This window comes from Lolium rigidum, chromosome 4 (assembly GCF_022539505.1).
Source record: "Lolium rigidum isolate FL_2022 chromosome 4, APGP_CSIRO_Lrig_0.1, whole genome shotgun sequence".
Taxonomy (NCBI): domain Eukaryota; kingdom Viridiplantae; phylum Streptophyta; class Magnoliopsida; order Poales; family Poaceae; genus Lolium; species Lolium rigidum.
The window spans coordinates 194,191,672-194,208,461 of NC_061511.1; the positions used below are offsets into that span (position 1 = coordinate 194,191,672).

The window sequence follows — 16,790 nt, forward strand, 5'->3', positions numbered from 1 at the left end:
CAACCTTCAACGTGCTTCTTGGCTCCTCCTGGTTCGATAAACCTTGGTTTCTTTCTGAGGGAAAACTTGCTACTGTCTGCATCACACCTTCCTCTTGGGGTTCCCAACAGACGTGTGTCAACTGCACGCATCACTGCCTATCATGATCAAGATCATCTATCTGTAATCCTTCATGTTGTGTTTGTTGGGATCCGATGAATATTGAATACTATGTCAAGTTGATTATCAATCTATCATATATGTTATTTATGTTGTTTCATGCTCTCCGTTGCTAGTAGAGGCTCGGCCAAGTTGATACTTGTGACTCCAAGAGGGGGTATTTATCCTCGATAGTGGGTTCATGCCTCCATTAAATGCGGGACGAGTGACGGAAAGTTCTAAGGTTGTGGATGTCTCTGTTGCCACTAGGGATAAAACATCGATGCTTTGTCTAAGGATATTTGTGTTGATTACATTACGCACCATACTTAATGCAATTGTCCGTTGTTTACAACTTAATACTGGAAGGGGTTCGGATGATAACTCTGAAAGTGGACTTTTTAGGCATAGATGCATGCTGGATAGCGGTCTATGTACTTTGTCGTAATGCCCTGATTAAATCTCATAGTACTCATCATGATATATGTATGTGCATGGTTATGCCTTCTTTATTTTTCAATTGCCCAACTGTAATTTTTTCACCCAACATCTGCTTATCTTATGGGAGAGACACCACTAGTGAACTGTGGACCCCGGTCCAATTCTTTACATCTGAAATACAATCTAGAATCTACTGCAATTGTTCTTTACTGTTCTTCGCAAACAATCATCATCTTCCACACAATACGTTCAATCCTTTGTGTACAGCAAGCCGGTGAGATTGACAACCTCACTGTTACGTTGGGGCAAAGTATTTTGATTGTGTTGTGCAGGTTCCACGTTGGCGCCGGAATCCCTGGTGTTGCGCCGCACTACACTCCGCCACCAACAACCTTCAACGTGCTTCTTGGCTCCTACTGGTTCGATAACCTTGGTTTCTTACTGAGAGAAAACTTGCTGCTGTGCGCATCACACCTTCCTCTTGGGGTTCCCAACGGACGTGTCAACTACGCGCATCAGTGCGCCACGTCAACGCCACATAAGCTCGCTCGAAACCACTCAAATTTGTCCAAAACCACTGAAAATCACAAATAAACCAGCTTAGGGGAGTATTTAACTAGTTTTGCAGAGATCACGGTTAAAATCAGACCAAAAAAGGTTAGGAGAATTTCTATCCAATCCCTACTGTGTTTGGATGCACAGAATTGGAGCTCGGAAATGGAATTGAAATTTGCTAGACCCAATTCATATGTTTGGATAGCCATAGAATTAAGGCTTGGAAACTGGAACTAATTCCCGAGCCCACCCTCCCGCGCGTGTTGCTCTGCCTGGAAAAATTCCGAGGGTGCGAGCTCGGAAACGCACGGAAACGAGTCCCGCGTACGGTTTCCTCACTCCCGTCGCGAGAGCCAGCGAATCTCTGCAGCCGTCGCCCGACGCGGCCTGGAGGTTACCCGGCGGCGGCAGCTCCGGTAAGCCCCTCCCTGCCTCATCTTCCTCACTCCTTCCCCGCCCTCCTCTCACCATCCCCGCTCTCCTCTGAGGCTCACAACCGAAGTCCACCATCCCCTCCGTGAGCCCGCCCCTAAACTTAGATGCAACCGTGTTGGAAGGGCAACGGCAGTGGTAGGGGTAACGGCGGCAGGAGCTTGTCTCCATGAACCCCCTGGCAAGCTAATCTTGGATTTTGTCCATGGGATCGATCTTCCACCTACTCTGGGAAGCCCGATGGAGAGGCTTGGTGTTTTTTATTTTTCTACAAACAAGATCAGATTCGATGGACTCGTCTAGCTATGTATATATGTATTCAATCAGATTGCTTCTTTGGAATAAATTTTTAGTCGAGTTTTCGATCTAGCTGTTGTTCCTCTGGTAGGTTTTTAGACCTGCAGAAGCAATGAACCGAAGAGAAGATGATTTTAAGAAACTGCATACAGAAATTGCACGACTTTATGTAGTTGTGTACATAAATATGTGCGGAAAATAATAATATATATACATCCTATTTTTTTTTTACATGTACACAAGTTTATATTGACTAAACATAATTCAAATTAAAACCATTTCTTTTCCATCTTAGATTTGGAATTTCCAGCCAAATTCAATTCTAAACTCAATTCTGTGCATCCAAACACAGCCACCTGAGTCACACAGTCCTCTTTTCTTGAATTCCTTGCTATCTTGCCATACCATACAGGTTCAAGCGATCTTCTGGAGTATGCGGGTGTGGTGTAATAGATACAGGACCAGCTCATGATTTTTCGTTTCAGTACTAAAACTACCTTAGGATGCTGTTGCTTTTGTCCAGTTGGGGTAGCAGCAAGCATGCTCTCGTGTTGTTCGGGGGTTCTAGCCAATCGTACTCTCCTTGCTATTTGGTCGCACATTGAGGGCCTGTTTGTTTGGGCTGTGGCTGGCTGGCTGTGCAGGAAAGCTGCTGTACAGGAAAAGCTGCTGTGTAGGAAAAGCTGCTGTTTCGAGTTTTGCTGTTTGGCAATTGGTTGGCTGTCTGGCTGTGGACAGATAAATTGTCTGAAATACCCTTCAAAATTACGGGAATATATATTTTTTCTGAATTATTTGTATTACTCTGTAAGTATCATATGGATCAGGAAATATAGCTTTATTCAAAATGAATATATAAGAAATTATTTTTTGTTTGGGCTTGAGTTGTGACAGAAAGATGTACAATATAACTCAAATAAATGGAATATACTTTTGCACACTTCTTCCAGTACCACATATACACACAAGTGTACTGCCATGGCATGCATGTGTAGTGCTAACGTTAAGTTCCAAGTTCCGTTCAAATCCTCAATCAATACGAGTCAATACGGCTATACTTACAGCCAACTGACGAGCAAAGGAGCAAGCGTTATGAATGTAGCAGCAGCATTCATCGGTAGCCAGTCCGTACACATTGATGGTTGGAAATCAATAGCACGTAACTACAGCTGGTACGCAGCAGCAGCGTGGGATGGCAATTGGCAGTAAATAAATGAAACAACGAGGGCACAAACTTGTACCGGTTCGGTTTTAAAGGCCAAAGCTGTGGGAAGCCCACAAAAGCACCTCGCGAGGTGCTTTCCCTCGCGCGTGCAATTCGTCGGCCGGCTTTGGAAAAGCCTAACGCGAAGCTACCCTGTTTGTTTCGTTTGGGGTGCTTATTTTAGTGGAAAGCCAATAAAAGCTCAAACAAACACCCCCTGATTCCTCTGAATAACATTGAAATTCGATGATTACTTATCACAACTAGATAACAATCTGTCATTTGTTTTTTTAGAGGTAAACAACTGTACTCTACTGTGGATGCTAACTTGATTTTTTTTTTGAAGTAGTGGATGCTAACTTAATAATAAGGACTAAGACTAAATAAAGCCTCACTTTATCAAACAAAAAAAAACTGTCCTCATCTTCCATTCCTCGTTATCAAACAAAAGAAGCCCATTAAAACGCCGAAAAAACTGGGCCTTTATGTTCACCAGGGCCCGTGCAGCTCTGGACTTTTGCGGTGCTGTGCGCTCCGGCCCGTGGTGGGTCCAGGAGCCTAGCAGCCACGCGGCCGTCCGCACCTGGCGGAGAGGAGAACACGGCGGCGGACGTCCGGTTCGCTTCCTCCTCGGCGGTCGTCCGGCGAGATGCCGCGCGACCGTGACGAGCCGGCGGCTGTGCGCGTCTACACCGTCTGCGACGAGTCCAAGTAACCACCGTTCCCGCAAGCCCTAACCCTAGCCTCTCCTCCTCCATCACCGCCGCTAATCCAGTCGATTCGACCCGCAGGTACCTCGTCGTCCGGAACGTGCCCGCCCTCGGATGCGGCGACGAGCTCGGCACCCTGTTCTCGACGTACGGCCCACTGGAAGAGTGAGCCGGCAGCGACCCTGAATCCACTTCTTCTTCCTGCTAATGTCTCGTGCGTGCTCACCATCTTCGTTTCGTGTTCAGGTGCAAGCCCATGGATGCCGAGGACTGCGAGGAGTACACCGACGTCTTCTTCATCAAGTTCTCGCAGGTCAGCAACGCGAGGTGACTAATGTTTATCGCATATCTATCTCATTCAACTGTAGGATTTTTGCCCCCTCTGGTGATCAATTGGTGGTGATGGTGATTGCCGTGTAGTCTTGGGTTTGTCATACACGGTTTACATGATTAGGTGTGGTGGATATCTTTCTTGTGTTTCCTGCTACTAGTTATCTGATTCGTTGGTTACATTTCTGAATATGTGAGTGGAGGATGCGTGTAGCATGTCGATCCATTGGACAGTCAGTGATTTGTACTTAATGTAATTGAGTGAAAAAAAAAACTCGAGGCTTATTATTTAGCACAATTTAACAGAAGTGACCGAGGAAGGGTGACTTTGGGTAGGCCTTCCGGCAGCAAAATTCACTAATATAGTACATACTTGATCTCAGTATGTGGATAATAAACTTAAATAAAGGATTGGATCTTCTTTGAGGGCACGAGCTAGTTCAGGTCTTGCAGTCCACATTTTGGCACCTGAGCAGCAAATCTGGAGCCAACAATTGGGCCAACTACTTTTGCCCCCCCCCCCCCTCCCCTATTTTTTCTTTTACTTAAGTTTTCTATTGGCTCTGTTATGTTGCAGGTTTGCGAAGAGAAAGTTGGATGAGTCTGCATTTCTTGGCAACCGGCTGCAGGTGTCATATGCACCTCAGTTTGAGACTGTTGAGGATACTAAAGAGAAACTGGAAGTCAGGAGAAAGGAAGTCCTTGGCCGGATACGATGTATGGTTATATTCGTTTTGCAAATATGTCTGCATCTTTTTTTTTTTTTTGCAATGACAGAGTAACCAAGAAATATAACTATGATTATCAGCATTTCTAGTATATTTATATTCTTTTGTACTTGACTAATTGGATTCAGGCATTTCCTTGCATTTTTCAGCACCTGCTGGAAGTAGACCTGAAGGGCTATCTCAGTATCCACTGGGTCAGGGATCGTCTAGTGGGAACTCACACCGTCAAATGAGCTCCAATAAGAGGTTAGTAAATACAACCTTTTATTCGGTTTTGTGGTGTAATACTGATAATTAAAAGTTGGTCATAGTTTATTCATCATAGGAAATTATTGCCACTTCAGAGCTGATATTCTTATCATGATTGATTCCAGCCATTTTATTACGATAGTCGTGTCATGATTAGATTGGGGTGACCAGATGAATTTAGTACACTGGGATAACCAGACGAGGTTACAATTATATAGGCATTTATACTTCTTACATCAAGTTCTTGTGTTCGGACTTTGTAAGTCATTGGCTTGCTGGCGATTCTGCCAGATCAACGATCTAATGGGATAGGTTGATGTTTGTCTTTGGACATACCCTGAGCTTCTGTGTGTCACTGTGGATATTCTGACTTAGCAGTGCCATTCCATGATTCGTGTCGTTCTATTCGGAATGTCTATGATCATGATACAATCATATTGTATTATTCTTTTGGATGATTTTTGTATGCATAACTACAATAACCTAAAAAACTCAAACAGTGCAACCTGACTGTTTCTAAGAAAAAGGTTAACACCATTGTGATTTCTCCTCTAATGTTTAATCCTATTATCTTCAGGGACTACACGAAGACAATTCACGCTTCTCGTACAGAAGATGCTCGTTTCAGTCATGTGTCCTCTAATAAGGTGTGTACTTATATGCTTTCAAAAAAAAAGGTGTGTACTTATATAGTACTCCCGCTGTACCATAATATAAGATGTTATTACTATGTAGTTGTAAATAATGTTATCAAACTATATTTTATATAATGGGACGGGGGAGTAGTAGCAAAGCAATGTTTGTGCTCAAAATTTTGTAACTATATGTAGTAGTAAAACGCCATGTAGACTGAAAACTGAAGTTTCTCATTGGGAAAACTTGAGGCATTTAGTAAGCAAATCAGATCAGATTGTGCTATGAGGCAACTTTCTTTGTAGAAAATCTTGGAAGAAACTTAGATCAGTTAAGATGCATTAGTACCAGAAAGCCAACATTAGTGCACTTGCTCATGCGCAGTAACCGGCAAGGGCAAAATATGTAACTTATTATCGTCAGTGCCGATATTGACATCATTCTTCAGGAGTTTCCCTTAAATCCCTTTATCCATTAAAAACCTTATATGTGTTTCTATCCATTAATGAAATCTGTGTTGATCAAGTTGTGGACACTATGCTTTTTAACTGTAGGAATATTTTCCATCTGAGTCAATGAATGCAACTGTAAATCTAGTGAGACAGAAGCTTGATAAGGTAAGAGTTATTTTGTTATCTACCATTTTCCATGTAGCAGCCACATAAGTAAGCTAAAGTTTCCATTTTCAAAATACCAGATACAGTCCGGCAGTGATACTTCTGATGCTGCTGCTACGTCCAAGAAACCAAGGGTCGATAACCGTAGACGAATTTGAACCATTGGATCACGCAGAGCATGCGTTAGTGAACCTCGGCGTGCTTTTTGGTCTTCGTTTTCGGCATCTACTTAATATCATTTGCAGTAGGTTGTTTAGTGAACTATGATCGAGAGAAATGATGTACTGTAAGTATGTAACTTAATGTGATAATGCCAGACTCATCAGCTGTTTATATGGTCACTCTGTTGTCTATATGATCTGCAGTCTTGTGAGCAACTATATTTTGGAATTCTCCAATGTCTACGGGTGTCCTGATTGACTTTTACAACCTCTTTCTGTCTGGATAACACTAGTTTGCTTTTTTACTTACGTTATGCTCAACTTGGCATCTTGTGATGCAAATTTCTCTTCCACTTTTTACTTACATTAAGTTCAACTCGGCATCGTGTGATCCAAGCGTTTGCTTTTTTACTTACATTAAGCTCAACTCAGCATCATGTGATGCAAATTCCGTCAAGCTCAACTCGGTAATTCATCTTCCTTTTTTTTTTTACATATAGGATGGTCAGGCACAAAAATTGACCAGCAGTAATTTCAACTATATATATTGCATTGCATTTATCCTTAAGGTAGGTATGTGATTCGGTCTTGTATTCTGCAGCTGTTCTTGTTCATGTTATTTTTAAATTACCATTTTTGATTTGGTAATGGATTTCATTGGTACCTAAGATAATTAATTACTGTCTCATTTTCAGGCTGTGGCTGTGCTAGCAGCAGATGGTAGGCAGATAGTCTCAAGAGCAAAGTCAGAGGCACCTAATTATGAGAAGTCGGAATTACTGAGACTTTTGATTCCATACGATGTATATCTTCAGAACTGTAAGTTAAAGCTGTTTCCACCAGGATTTACAGAGAACCCATGCCTGTGAAAGAATTAGCTGATCATGTATTCGTGTCTATGTTCATATGCTCAAAAAAAAAGCTATGTTCATCTGTTTACACTCTACTGGTGGCTCAGATAAGGTAGTTAACACTTTCTTGTTCAAGAAGGCAGTTGCCTTCTTCAACACACTACTTGATAGCTTGATAATATTATTTACAACTTTACATGTATTAAAATGTGCAATATTATTTACAAATTTTGGTTCTGCTCTGGGTAAAGGAAGACAAGCTGCAAAAACGTAAATCAATCAAGTTTTCATTACTTCGTTTATTTTATGATTTCTGAAGTGCACAATTTCTGTTTCGTTGCAAACTAATAGGATTTTAGCCTATGGAAAGGCACATTCACCAACCATTAGTTTAGTGCTCCTATAAATACCATCCTAATTGTTCCAAGTAGATCTTGTTAAGGAATGCTGGGATTAACGGTGCTGTTCATGTTCTCAATGATTTTTTATACATCAAATGAACTCTTTACAATTAGCATATATGCATAAATGCATAATGTTGTTCTGTATTCAATAGCTCAGTGATGTTTTTTTGTGCCACACTTTGCTACATACTTAGGCAAGTTAGACTTTGTCAAGATTTTATCTGTTTATTTGCAAAATTTTGGTGCGCCACATTTTCACAAAACTGTACCACACAGCATCTACATTTTTTGAGAAATCTTTCCAACACATGTGCTGAAGAATTTGCTAGCCACACAAGTTGTGGCTTTCTGTGCACCTGGCACAACGTTTAGTAAAACATCGCAACTAACAGGCCCTCACTTTATCAGTTTGATAATAACCGCTTCTTTACAGCCATAACAGAAATATTTTACCAGAACTGGTAAATATTTTATTCTTTGAATTGAGTAGCTTCTGCAGTGAAGAACCACAATACAAACTGGCTGTTAATGATTATAGACGAGCATAGTGTACATAGTGTAAATGTATCGACCATAATAATTTTGTCCTGATCCATGTGCTTTCTCCTCTTATAAGTTAACTCTATCAGTGTATGATTTCTGATGTGATATCACATATAGAGCTTTGTTTTACAAAAATCTTGCATTTCTCAAAATGTTGAAGAATGCCTCTTTTAATGGTTAGCAGCTTTTGTAAAATGCATCTGCACAAAATATCTATGATGAGTTTTACTATGTATTTATGTTGGCTGTAAACAACGGTTCTGCATTCTGATTCATCTATCTTTTTAATTTTGGCTTACAGGGAGATTGAGAAATTGAAGCTTTATGAGCTGACCTGCAGGGAAGGCATCGTTGAGGTTGCCAAGATGTATGTCCTATATTTTCCTATAGTACATTAGTATTGCAAGTTCCCACTTCAGATCTATCACCTAAATATTTCTGCTATGATTATCCTAAAAGCATGTTAGTTATTATGTACTAGTATGTGCTTAAGCACGACAATGTTAGCTATGTTGTAATATTTAATGACTGGAATTTTCCTTCTGACAGAACCATGCTGTAGTTAGCTATTACTCATTCCTGTGCATACCCCTTTTGATGCTTACAATCCTCAGCATCATTATTTTACTTTTTTTTTGAAACGTGGGCAAAAGCTTTGCCCATTCTATTAATTAAGGAGAAGTTTTACAAGAATGTAAAAGGTCTTAGAACTTATTACACAATCACTCTCCCAACATCAAATAGCCCAAATTCTTTGCACCCACTAATTAACTAGTCTGGTTCTCTTTTTTTGACAAGTAGCGTGGTTCTCAGTCACCCTGGTTCTCACAAGACATTATTTTCTCTGTATATGCAGAATTTATGGTGTACACACCGGAGCGAAAGACAAATCTTTGAGCTGGGTATGCGATGAATCTAACCGCCAGCAGGAGAAGGTAATAAGTGACCATTCAACGAAATATACTCCTTCCCTTGGAATTCCACAGCCACCTGAGTCACCCAGTTCCCCTTTCCTGAATGCCTTGCTATTTTGCCATACCATACAGGTTCCAAGCGATCTTGTGAAGCAGGGCAAGGCAGCGCTTGAGGAGATGGACGCTGACTAAGAAGAGTCCGCCAATTATTCTCAAGGTTTCACATTTCCTTCCACGCGTGGTGTAACAGATACATGACTGGTTCATGATTTTTCATGTCGGCGCTAAAAGATACCACCTCAGTATGTTGTTGCCTTTGCCCAGTCGAGGGCTCGTGTTGTTTGTTGTTCTCGCGGATCGTAGTCTGCTTGCTTTTAAAAAAAAAGTATTCTGCTTGCTGTTTGGTCGCACATGGATCTGAATCTATTGAACTCTGAATGACCTTGAAATCCAACGAGTAGTACTATCCTACCATATCCATTTACCATTGCTGCGACTTAAAACATTTTCTGCCGTGCACGATTATAGACTTTGTGGTCGTTTGCGAGACTGGCTGCACATCGCATTTGGAAATACACAGAAATCTGTTATGAAAGAGAGAGCAGTACACTTTATGCTGTTCTTTTCTCTGCAGAACGAACCTCTACTTTCTTACCCTTTGTCGTTGAAGGTTTGCGCCGTGTCACCTTTGTGGCCTTAATGGAGGCTACAATCTGTAGTACAGTACTTTGCTGTGGATGGTGATGAATAAAGCCTCACTGTATCGACCAAAAAAAAACAGTCGTCCTGATCTCCATTCCTCGTTATCATCGCTGCCTCGCGGCCACAAAAGAAGCCCATACACTACATAAAACGCCGAAAAAAAAGCGCCTTTAACCATCAGGTTCCGTGCAACTTCTGGACTTTTGCGGTGCTGGGCTTCCGGCCCGAGGTGGTGGAGGTGGGCCCAGGAGCCCAGCATTCACACGGCCATCCACAGCCATCGGATCAGCGGCCGACGGTCCAGATGCAGCCTACGACACGGCCCCACCAACCCCAGTAAAGTGGGCCCACCACCTGGTCCGGTCCACGGAGACTCTTCTCCCCTTCTCCCGTCGCTCGCTTCAGTTTCAGTTCCATTTCTACCGCAGGGATCGCTCGCTCGCTCGCTGCCTGTCGGAGAGGAGAGCGCGGCGGCGGACGGAGGCGTTCTGGCCTGCCCCGACGACCCTCTCCCCGCTCGTCCCCGGGCCGCGTCCCCGCGCCACAGGCTTCTTGCTCAGGTACGCCTCCCTTCCTCCGCTTGCCTGGCCTGGCCTCCTAGGGTTTGTGCAACAGTGCTTTCCCTGCTTCCAAATCGATGGCCTGTGACTGGGAGGGGTCGTGCTGTTCTGGTTTAGACCTGTTTGGAATCGTGGTTCTTTATGGATGGGGAGATCCTCGCCTCCCTCCCCGCTGTCTCGATTTACTGTTGCTATGTCCGGGCGTTTCTCCCCCCATTTCTCATCGAGCTCCGTCAACGGAACGAGGCAAACGTTAGGAGCCCCGCTGGTGCTTTAAGAACGTAGCGGCTGCGCTGCGGGATGTTCGCTGTCAGATTGTGCCGTGCTGGGCGCATGCTAGAACCCTTGTGTCCGTCCTGGGTGCATGCTAGAACCATCACTTTAGGGGTGGGGTGTGTTAGCGCTTATCGGATCTGCACCAATATGCCTCTAATACAGGCATAACAGGGGACATGTATACCACTCTGCACCAATATGCCTCTAATACAGGCATAACAGGCTGGTTGGACATCATCGGAACGAACTTGACAGGCCAAATCCAGATTCTTTTTTCTTTATAAGTTCATTTGACGAAAGTTTGGGTCTTTTCCAACTGGGCTAGCCCCCTTTCCATTACATGCATAACGAAAAAAACATGTCTTTTTACAAGCAAGCTGTAGACAGAAAGAAAGGGACAGGAAGGTTTGGGTCTGTACCACTAAAAGACCACCTATTTTTAGCAATATACCATGACGATGATTTCGTTTAGTTTAAATAGCATCAAAAGGCTAGCATTTAACTCCCCTTACCATTTACATTTAATTTCTCCATATCTGCTGTTAAATCGGATGACTCTGCATTCTTCTCCGGCTATGCGCTGTTAAATCGGACTGCTTCGCAGTCTTCTTCATCTCCCACGTTTCTCTGGCCACCTCATCAGCGGCCATACCTGATGTCCTAACGCCCTAATTCATGACTTTTACTTTCAGATCTAAGCGTTTTATCCTTGTTATACGTTTGCTGGTTTGAACTGAAATATCTTTCTAGGAATTTGACAGACAAAATGAAGATCTTTTTTTATCAATTATTTGTAGGAATATTTGGTTCTGAAACAAAAAGAACACCATTTTAGCAAATATGCCATCAAAATAGTTTTGTGTAAATCAACACCATCGAAATATTTGCAGCTTACTCACGTTAGCGTTTGCATTTAACTTCTCCATATCTGCTAGTATTAAATCGGAAAACTTTGCATTCTTCTGCATCTCCCAGCTGGCCACCTCCTCAGTTGCCATGGTTGATGCCCTACTCTGCCTTGCCACCGCTTGCTGCTCCCATCCCCTCTCCACCACTGTAGTATTCGCTGCCTTTCGGCATAGACAATTACGTCAAGCGATGTGCTTCTCTGAGGCCGTTTCGGGAGAGGTGGCTGCTGCCATCGCTTGGAGAAGTAGGTGGCCACTGCCGTCCCATGAAGGTGTGGGTGTGCGCCTCCTGCTCGATGGGGAGCGGCGCCATGATTCTGCTTTTCTGGCACTCGGTTCCACCCTCCAGATCTATTTTTTTATGCAAATGAGTTTTATTGGGAAGAATTGTTTTTCATCACATCTGATTCTTGCCTTGTTACTTTCAGATCCTTGCATTATATCCGTGTTATATTTTTTGCCGATTCCTACGGCGTTAGTACCAAATGTGAGCATGTTACTGCTTGCATGGTAGGGAATGGGTGTAGGGTTTAGGGTTAGGGATGGCCAGGAGGTCGCGTTGCAGGTGATGATGATTGCCGGGGCCATTGTCGACTTCTAATCTCTACTTATTCTTTTCATAATGCCTCTGGCTACTTCTTGGCTGATCTCCATCCAAACTAAAACACCGTTTCTGCCACTCTAATACTGGCGGCAGAGCACAGTCCATAGCCATTTGATTCCCAAGTAATCCTATCTTGCAAAAAAAAAATCCCGGTTCATTCTCAGCGTCATAAGTGCAATCAGAGTGCTGGTGGCAGAGAAAAGATAAACAAGAAAAATATCTTAAATGTGAACATAACAGTTATATTGTCCTAGATGTAAAGCTTCAAGTGGGTGCTCTGAGATCTTGTGTTTGAAACCCATCAACTCATGTTTTCCTTCTCATTTTCTTATCCTGCACATCTCCAATAGCTGCAAAAACAAGGAAATATTGAACGTTCGAATAAACAGTGTGCCAGCCTACATATGCATACGAAATATTCAATTCATTTTCATCTTGGGGCAACTCGGGCTCCTAGTGGTTCCTCTCCCTCCGCCACTGGCAGTTGACGGAGAGTATGGTGACTTACTATTCAGTTTGGACGGTAGCATGATTAATCAGCAAAGTTTGAGATTTGCTTGTATGTATCTGGGTTTTGGTATACCTGTGTCCTATTGATGCTGGAAAACTAATATTGTACTCTATATAGTTTCTCATGGACGTAACCAACTTATAGTACATCTCATATGGTTATTCCCTTTAATGTCTACTCTACCATGGTACTTAATAACAATAATACTCCCTCTTTCCCTTTTACTCTGCGTCTAAGCCAAAATGTAGATACCAAGGAGAGTAATAACAGGTCTCTTTTCACGGTTCCTGGGCAATTTTGTCCCTAAGCTAAACCAGCAGAGCATGCATGCACAGCTCCCGCATGCAGAACTAGAGGGTATCTTCAGAAACAATCGCTGGTAGAGGATGTGGCGCAGACTAATATGGAAAAAACGAAAAAAAGTGACATATATTAGTTATTGTTGTGTGTGCCTCCTTATAATTGTTCCATTATTAATGCTAGTTAGTAAGATGGTACTGATACTCTCGTACCAATGGTCAAAGGCTACTTCCTTTTAGTACATGAGAAGGAAATGTTTCATCTAGTTGATAAGTGCACTGCAATGATCCTCATCCAATGTAGTTCTCAAAGGGCAATGATGGCCCAATCAGTTCTTGTAGATTTACTCTAATTGATTTCTGATTTGGTTTGGAAAAGATTAAAGACTAGCAAAAGCAGGTGAGACCCTGATTTGGTATTTTACGTTCATGCTGGTTGTAGTTGCATGCAATAATTTTTCTGGGGTGCAACCATGCTTAAGGATTCACTAAGCTTTGCTTACTCCCTTTGATATTTTTGTTACTGTATAGTCTACTAAGGTTTTCCTTCTTTGTGCAGGAGTTATTGGTTGATTTGAGATGGACAGGGCTACACATTTCATACCTGGCCCTAATCAGGAGCTCTTGGATATCAAGCCTTTAAGATCTTTAGCTCCGATGTTCCCTGCGCCCATGGGAGTCAACATTAATCAGTCAAGCACCCCACCGTTGGTCTGCGTGACACCGGTTGGCCAGTTTCCTACAGGATTTGGTGCAGGGAACCTTCCTGCCTTTGGATCATTTGCCACCTTCAGTGCTACTGCAAATGGTTTCTCGCATGGAGGCACCAGTGCTAATGGGCCCATTGATGCTACCCCTATCTCAGCATACAAGACGAGATCATCTGGGGTTACATATAATGGTGATGATGAACCTCATTCGGGTAATCAGACGAGATCATCTGAACGCAAGGCTAAGAGGTCTGCCACTTTGGCCGCTGACGGCACAAAGATCAAGCGTCCTAAGCCTGTGTACAAGAATCTTGTCGCTGGCAAAGAGCTTGCTTTTTTGCCACCTTCAAATAGTAATCCTAGGGAGACTGTTGAAGTAGTTCATATGATCTTCGAGGCGCTCAGACGTAGACATCTGCAGATGGATGAAACACAGGACGCTAGCAGACGTGCAGACCTGAAAGCTGGCGCCATCATGATGGCTAGTAATATCAGGGCCAATGTGGGAAAGAAGGTTGGGACTGCTCCTGGAGTTGAAATAGGGGATATTTTCTATTTCAGGATGGAGCTATGCATCATTGGTTTGCACGCTCCTAGCATGGGTGGCATTGATTACATGAGTGCTAAGTTTGGAAATGACGAGGATTCTGTAGCAATATGTATTGTCGCAGCAGGCGGGTATGAGAATGAGGATGATGACACAGATACACTGGTGTACAGTGGTTCAGGTGGTAATAGTAGGAATACTGAGGAGAGGCATGACCAGAAGCTTGAGAGGGGCAACCTTGCTCTTGAGAGGAGTTTGCACAGGAAGAATGAGATAAGGGTTGTGCGGGGATTCAAAGATCCAGCTTGCGTGGCTGGCAAAATCTACATATATGATGGCCTGTATAAGATCCAAGAGTCCTGGAAGGAGAGAACAAAGTTTGGCATCAATTGCTTCAAGTACCGGTTGCAGCGTGAACCTGGACAGCGTGATGGAGCTGCAATATGGAAGATGACTCAACAATGGATACAAAATGCATCAACACGAGGCAGGGTTCTACTAGCTGACCTATCATCTGGGGCTGAAACAATGCAAGTTTGTCTCGTCAATGAGGTAGACCATGAGAAAGGACCTGGACATTTCACCTATACTAATGAGGTCAAATACTTGAGACCCCTCAGTTCTATGAGACCGTTGCAGGGTTGCCATTGCCAGAGTGTTTGCCTACCTGGTGATTCCAACTGTGATTGTGGGCAGCATAATGGAGGGGATCTACCCTACAATTCATCAGGAGTGTTGGTGTGCCGCAGGCCAGTAATATATGAATGTGGGGAAGCTTGCCATTGTTCCCTGAACTGTCGCAACAGAGTGACGCAAAAAGGGAACAGATACCACTTTGAGGTGTTCAGGACCACAAATCGAGGCTGGGGTCTTCGCTGCTGGGACCCTATTCGTGCTGGTGCATTTATTTGTGAGTATGTTGGGGAGGTCATTGATGAGCTCAAAGTTAATTTGGATGATAGTGAAGATGACTACATTTTTCAGACTGTGTGTCCTGGTGAGAAGACGTTAAAATGGAATTTTGGGCCTGAATTGTTAGGCGAGGAAAGCACATATGTATCAGCTGATGAATTTGAGCCACTGCCCATCAAGATAAGTGCAAAAACTAGGGGAAATGTCTCACGTTTCATGAACCACAGTTGCTCCCCAAATGTCTTCTGGCAGCCAGTGCAGTACAACCATGGCGATGACAAGCACCCACATATCATGTTCTTTGCACTTAATCACATCCCACCCATGACAGAACTAACTTTCGACTATGGTGTGGTTGGAGAGCCCAGCATTAGGACCAGGAACTGCCTGTGTGGATCATCAGCCTGTCGCAGGGTATTTTGATCCATTTGGGAGCACGCACATTGTGGTGGATCAACATGTAAGCCTTGGTAAGGTTCTTTACTAGATTGTTTTCATATTAATCTGTTCTCTGTATTACTCATCTATCATCTATTTCCTGTGATGCCAACTTGCTATGTTTTTTGAGTTGACTTGTTATGTGATTCAAATTTCTTTTGTTTGTAGAATTTGGCATTTTGTTTTCCCCTAGCGCCAACATTCAACAAACTGTGATCATTGCTTCTGACTACATATGTATCATCGTTCTTTTGATAGTGAAATGCTGCAACGCATGTTCTTTACCCATAGCCAAACTGCAGTTGCGTCTTCATACAGTACAGGGAAAGGCTCAAAGTAGTTAAAGTTAGATGTTAGCATGTTATTTACACATAGCCAAACCGCAGTTGTGCCTTCACACATGTTATTTCTGCGTCTCAAAGTAATTCAATGTTAGGTGTTAGCATCACTTGTATGGGCTACTTTCTGCTGCATATATGTATATACCGTCACTTGAATATCTGCATCACACGCTACTTTTTTTCTCATCTTGCAGATGTTTCTGCTGCTACCTAGACCTACATTGGCTTTCTATCTATGTGAACTGCAAGATGGACCAGTCTGAACTGTGAAGACAGTAAATTATGTTCAAGTCGTAGAATTCCCTGTCGTGCTAAGGCCTTACTTGGCTTCTGTCGAATGGTGGCTTCGTGCACACCATTTATTTCGCTACTTCTCGATGTGTGTATTGAAGTGTTTGCTGCCGATCTGTCCTTTTTGCCCATCCATTTGCAACATCATGTCTAGTCTTAGCATCAGTTTTAACTGGACCTGTGGTTGTTAGCTGTGACTTGTCAGACTCGGAGCTGTAAAAACATGTGGCGTAGTCTCATCTTGCAATGGGATCAGAATTGTTAGTTACCTTTCTGCGTCGTGCTATCAAATGACCTGTGCCATCTGTTATCCGTTTTACACCACTCGTTACGTGCGGGTATGGATCAAACCTGTAGTGAATCTATGGGAGTTTGGAAAATATAACAGGTATATGAGCACCTGCTTATATCTGCCAGATTGGTTTGGCCCATGAATTTCTTCGAGGGTATGCTACCAAAGTTTTATAGTAGAAGGATAGCAAGA

General features: G+C 43.0%; 3 protein-coding genes across 5 annotated transcripts; all 3 read left to right on the forward strand.

Moving 5' to 3' along the window:
• Nucleotides 1–3,715: 3,715 nt before the first annotated feature.
• Nucleotides 3,716–6,714, forward strand: LOC124648933 (RNA-binding protein 48-like). Of its 2 annotated transcripts, none has more exons than XM_047188615.1 (8): nt 3,716–3,778; nt 3,859–3,942; nt 4,024–4,104; nt 4,685–4,824; nt 4,964–5,081; nt 5,662–5,731; nt 6,272–6,334; nt 6,415–6,714. In XM_047188615.1, exons 1-8 carry the CDS (start codon nt 3,717–3,719, stop codon nt 6,490–6,492), a joined length of 696 nt encoding a protein of 231 aa, XP_047044571.1. In that variant the 5' UTR covers nt 3,716; the 3' UTR covers nt 6,493–6,714. The 2 variants fall into 2 exon arrangements, with proteins under 2 accessions (XP_047044571.1, XP_047044572.1); XM_047188616.1 differs by having other exon boundaries at nt 4,985–5,081.
• Nucleotides 6,715–6,993: 279 nt separating this feature from the next.
• On the forward strand, nt 6,994–9,661 carry LOC124706767 (proteasome subunit alpha type-3-like). The gene is made up of 5 exons (XM_047238432.1): nt 6,994–7,064; nt 7,191–7,616; nt 8,595–8,660; nt 9,150–9,228; nt 9,340–9,661. The coding sequence occupies exons 2-5, from the start codon at nt 7,402–7,404 to the stop codon at nt 9,397–9,399; spliced, it is 420 nt and encodes a 139-aa protein (XP_047094388.1). The 5' UTR covers nt 6,994–7,064; nt 7,191–7,401; the 3' UTR covers nt 9,400–9,661.
• A 698-nt stretch (nt 9,662–10,359) lies between these two features.
• Nucleotides 10,360–16,574, forward strand: LOC124706768 (histone-lysine N-methyltransferase, H3 lysine-9 specific SUVH1-like). Of its 2 annotated transcripts, none has more exons than XM_047238434.1 (3): nt 10,360–10,469; nt 13,627–15,706; nt 16,210–16,574. In XM_047238434.1, the coding sequence occupies exon 2, from the start codon at nt 13,647–13,649 to the stop codon at nt 15,657–15,659; it is 2,013 nt and encodes a 670-aa protein (XP_047094390.1). In that variant the 5' UTR covers nt 10,360–10,469; nt 13,627–13,646; the 3' UTR covers nt 15,660–15,706; nt 16,210–16,574. The 2 variants fall into 2 exon arrangements, with proteins under 2 accessions (XP_047094390.1, XP_047094391.1); XM_047238435.1 differs by having other exon boundaries at nt 13,627–15,696.
• The last annotated feature ends 216 nt before the right edge of the window (nt 16,575–16,790 follow it).

What these genes read in the sequence shown, in the direction of transcription:
- LOC124648933 (XM_047188615.1), top strand. Translation starts at nt 3,717, where the DNA reads ATGCCGCGCGACCGTGACGAGCCGGCGGCTGTGCGCGTCTACACCGTC. An exon ending in ACCGTCTGCGACGAGTCCAA is followed by an intron (nt 3,779 to 3,858) that starts GTAACCACCGTT and finishes TTCGACCCGCAG; the next exon opens with GTACCTCGTCGTCCGGAACG. An exon ending in GTCATGTGTCCTCTAATAAG is followed by an intron (nt 5,732 to 6,271) that starts GTGTGTACTTAT and finishes TTTTAACTGTAG; the next exon opens with GAATATTTTCCATCTGAGTC.
- LOC124706767 (XM_047238432.1), top strand. Translation starts at nt 7,402, where the DNA reads ATGCTCAAAAAAAAAGCTATGTTCATCTGTTTACACTCTACTGGTGGC. An exon ending in ATCGTTGAGGTTGCCAAGAT is followed by an intron (nt 8,661 to 9,149) that starts GTATGTCCTATA and finishes CTGTATATGCAG; the next exon opens with AATTTATGGTGTACACACCG. An exon ending in CTAACCGCCAGCAGGAGAAG is followed by an intron (nt 9,229 to 9,339) that starts GTAATAAGTGAC and finishes CATACCATACAG; the next exon opens with GTTCCAAGCGATCTTGTGAA.
- LOC124706768 (XM_047238434.1), top strand. Translation starts at nt 13,647, where the DNA reads ATGGACAGGGCTACACATTTCATACCTGGCCCTAATCAGGAGCTCTTG.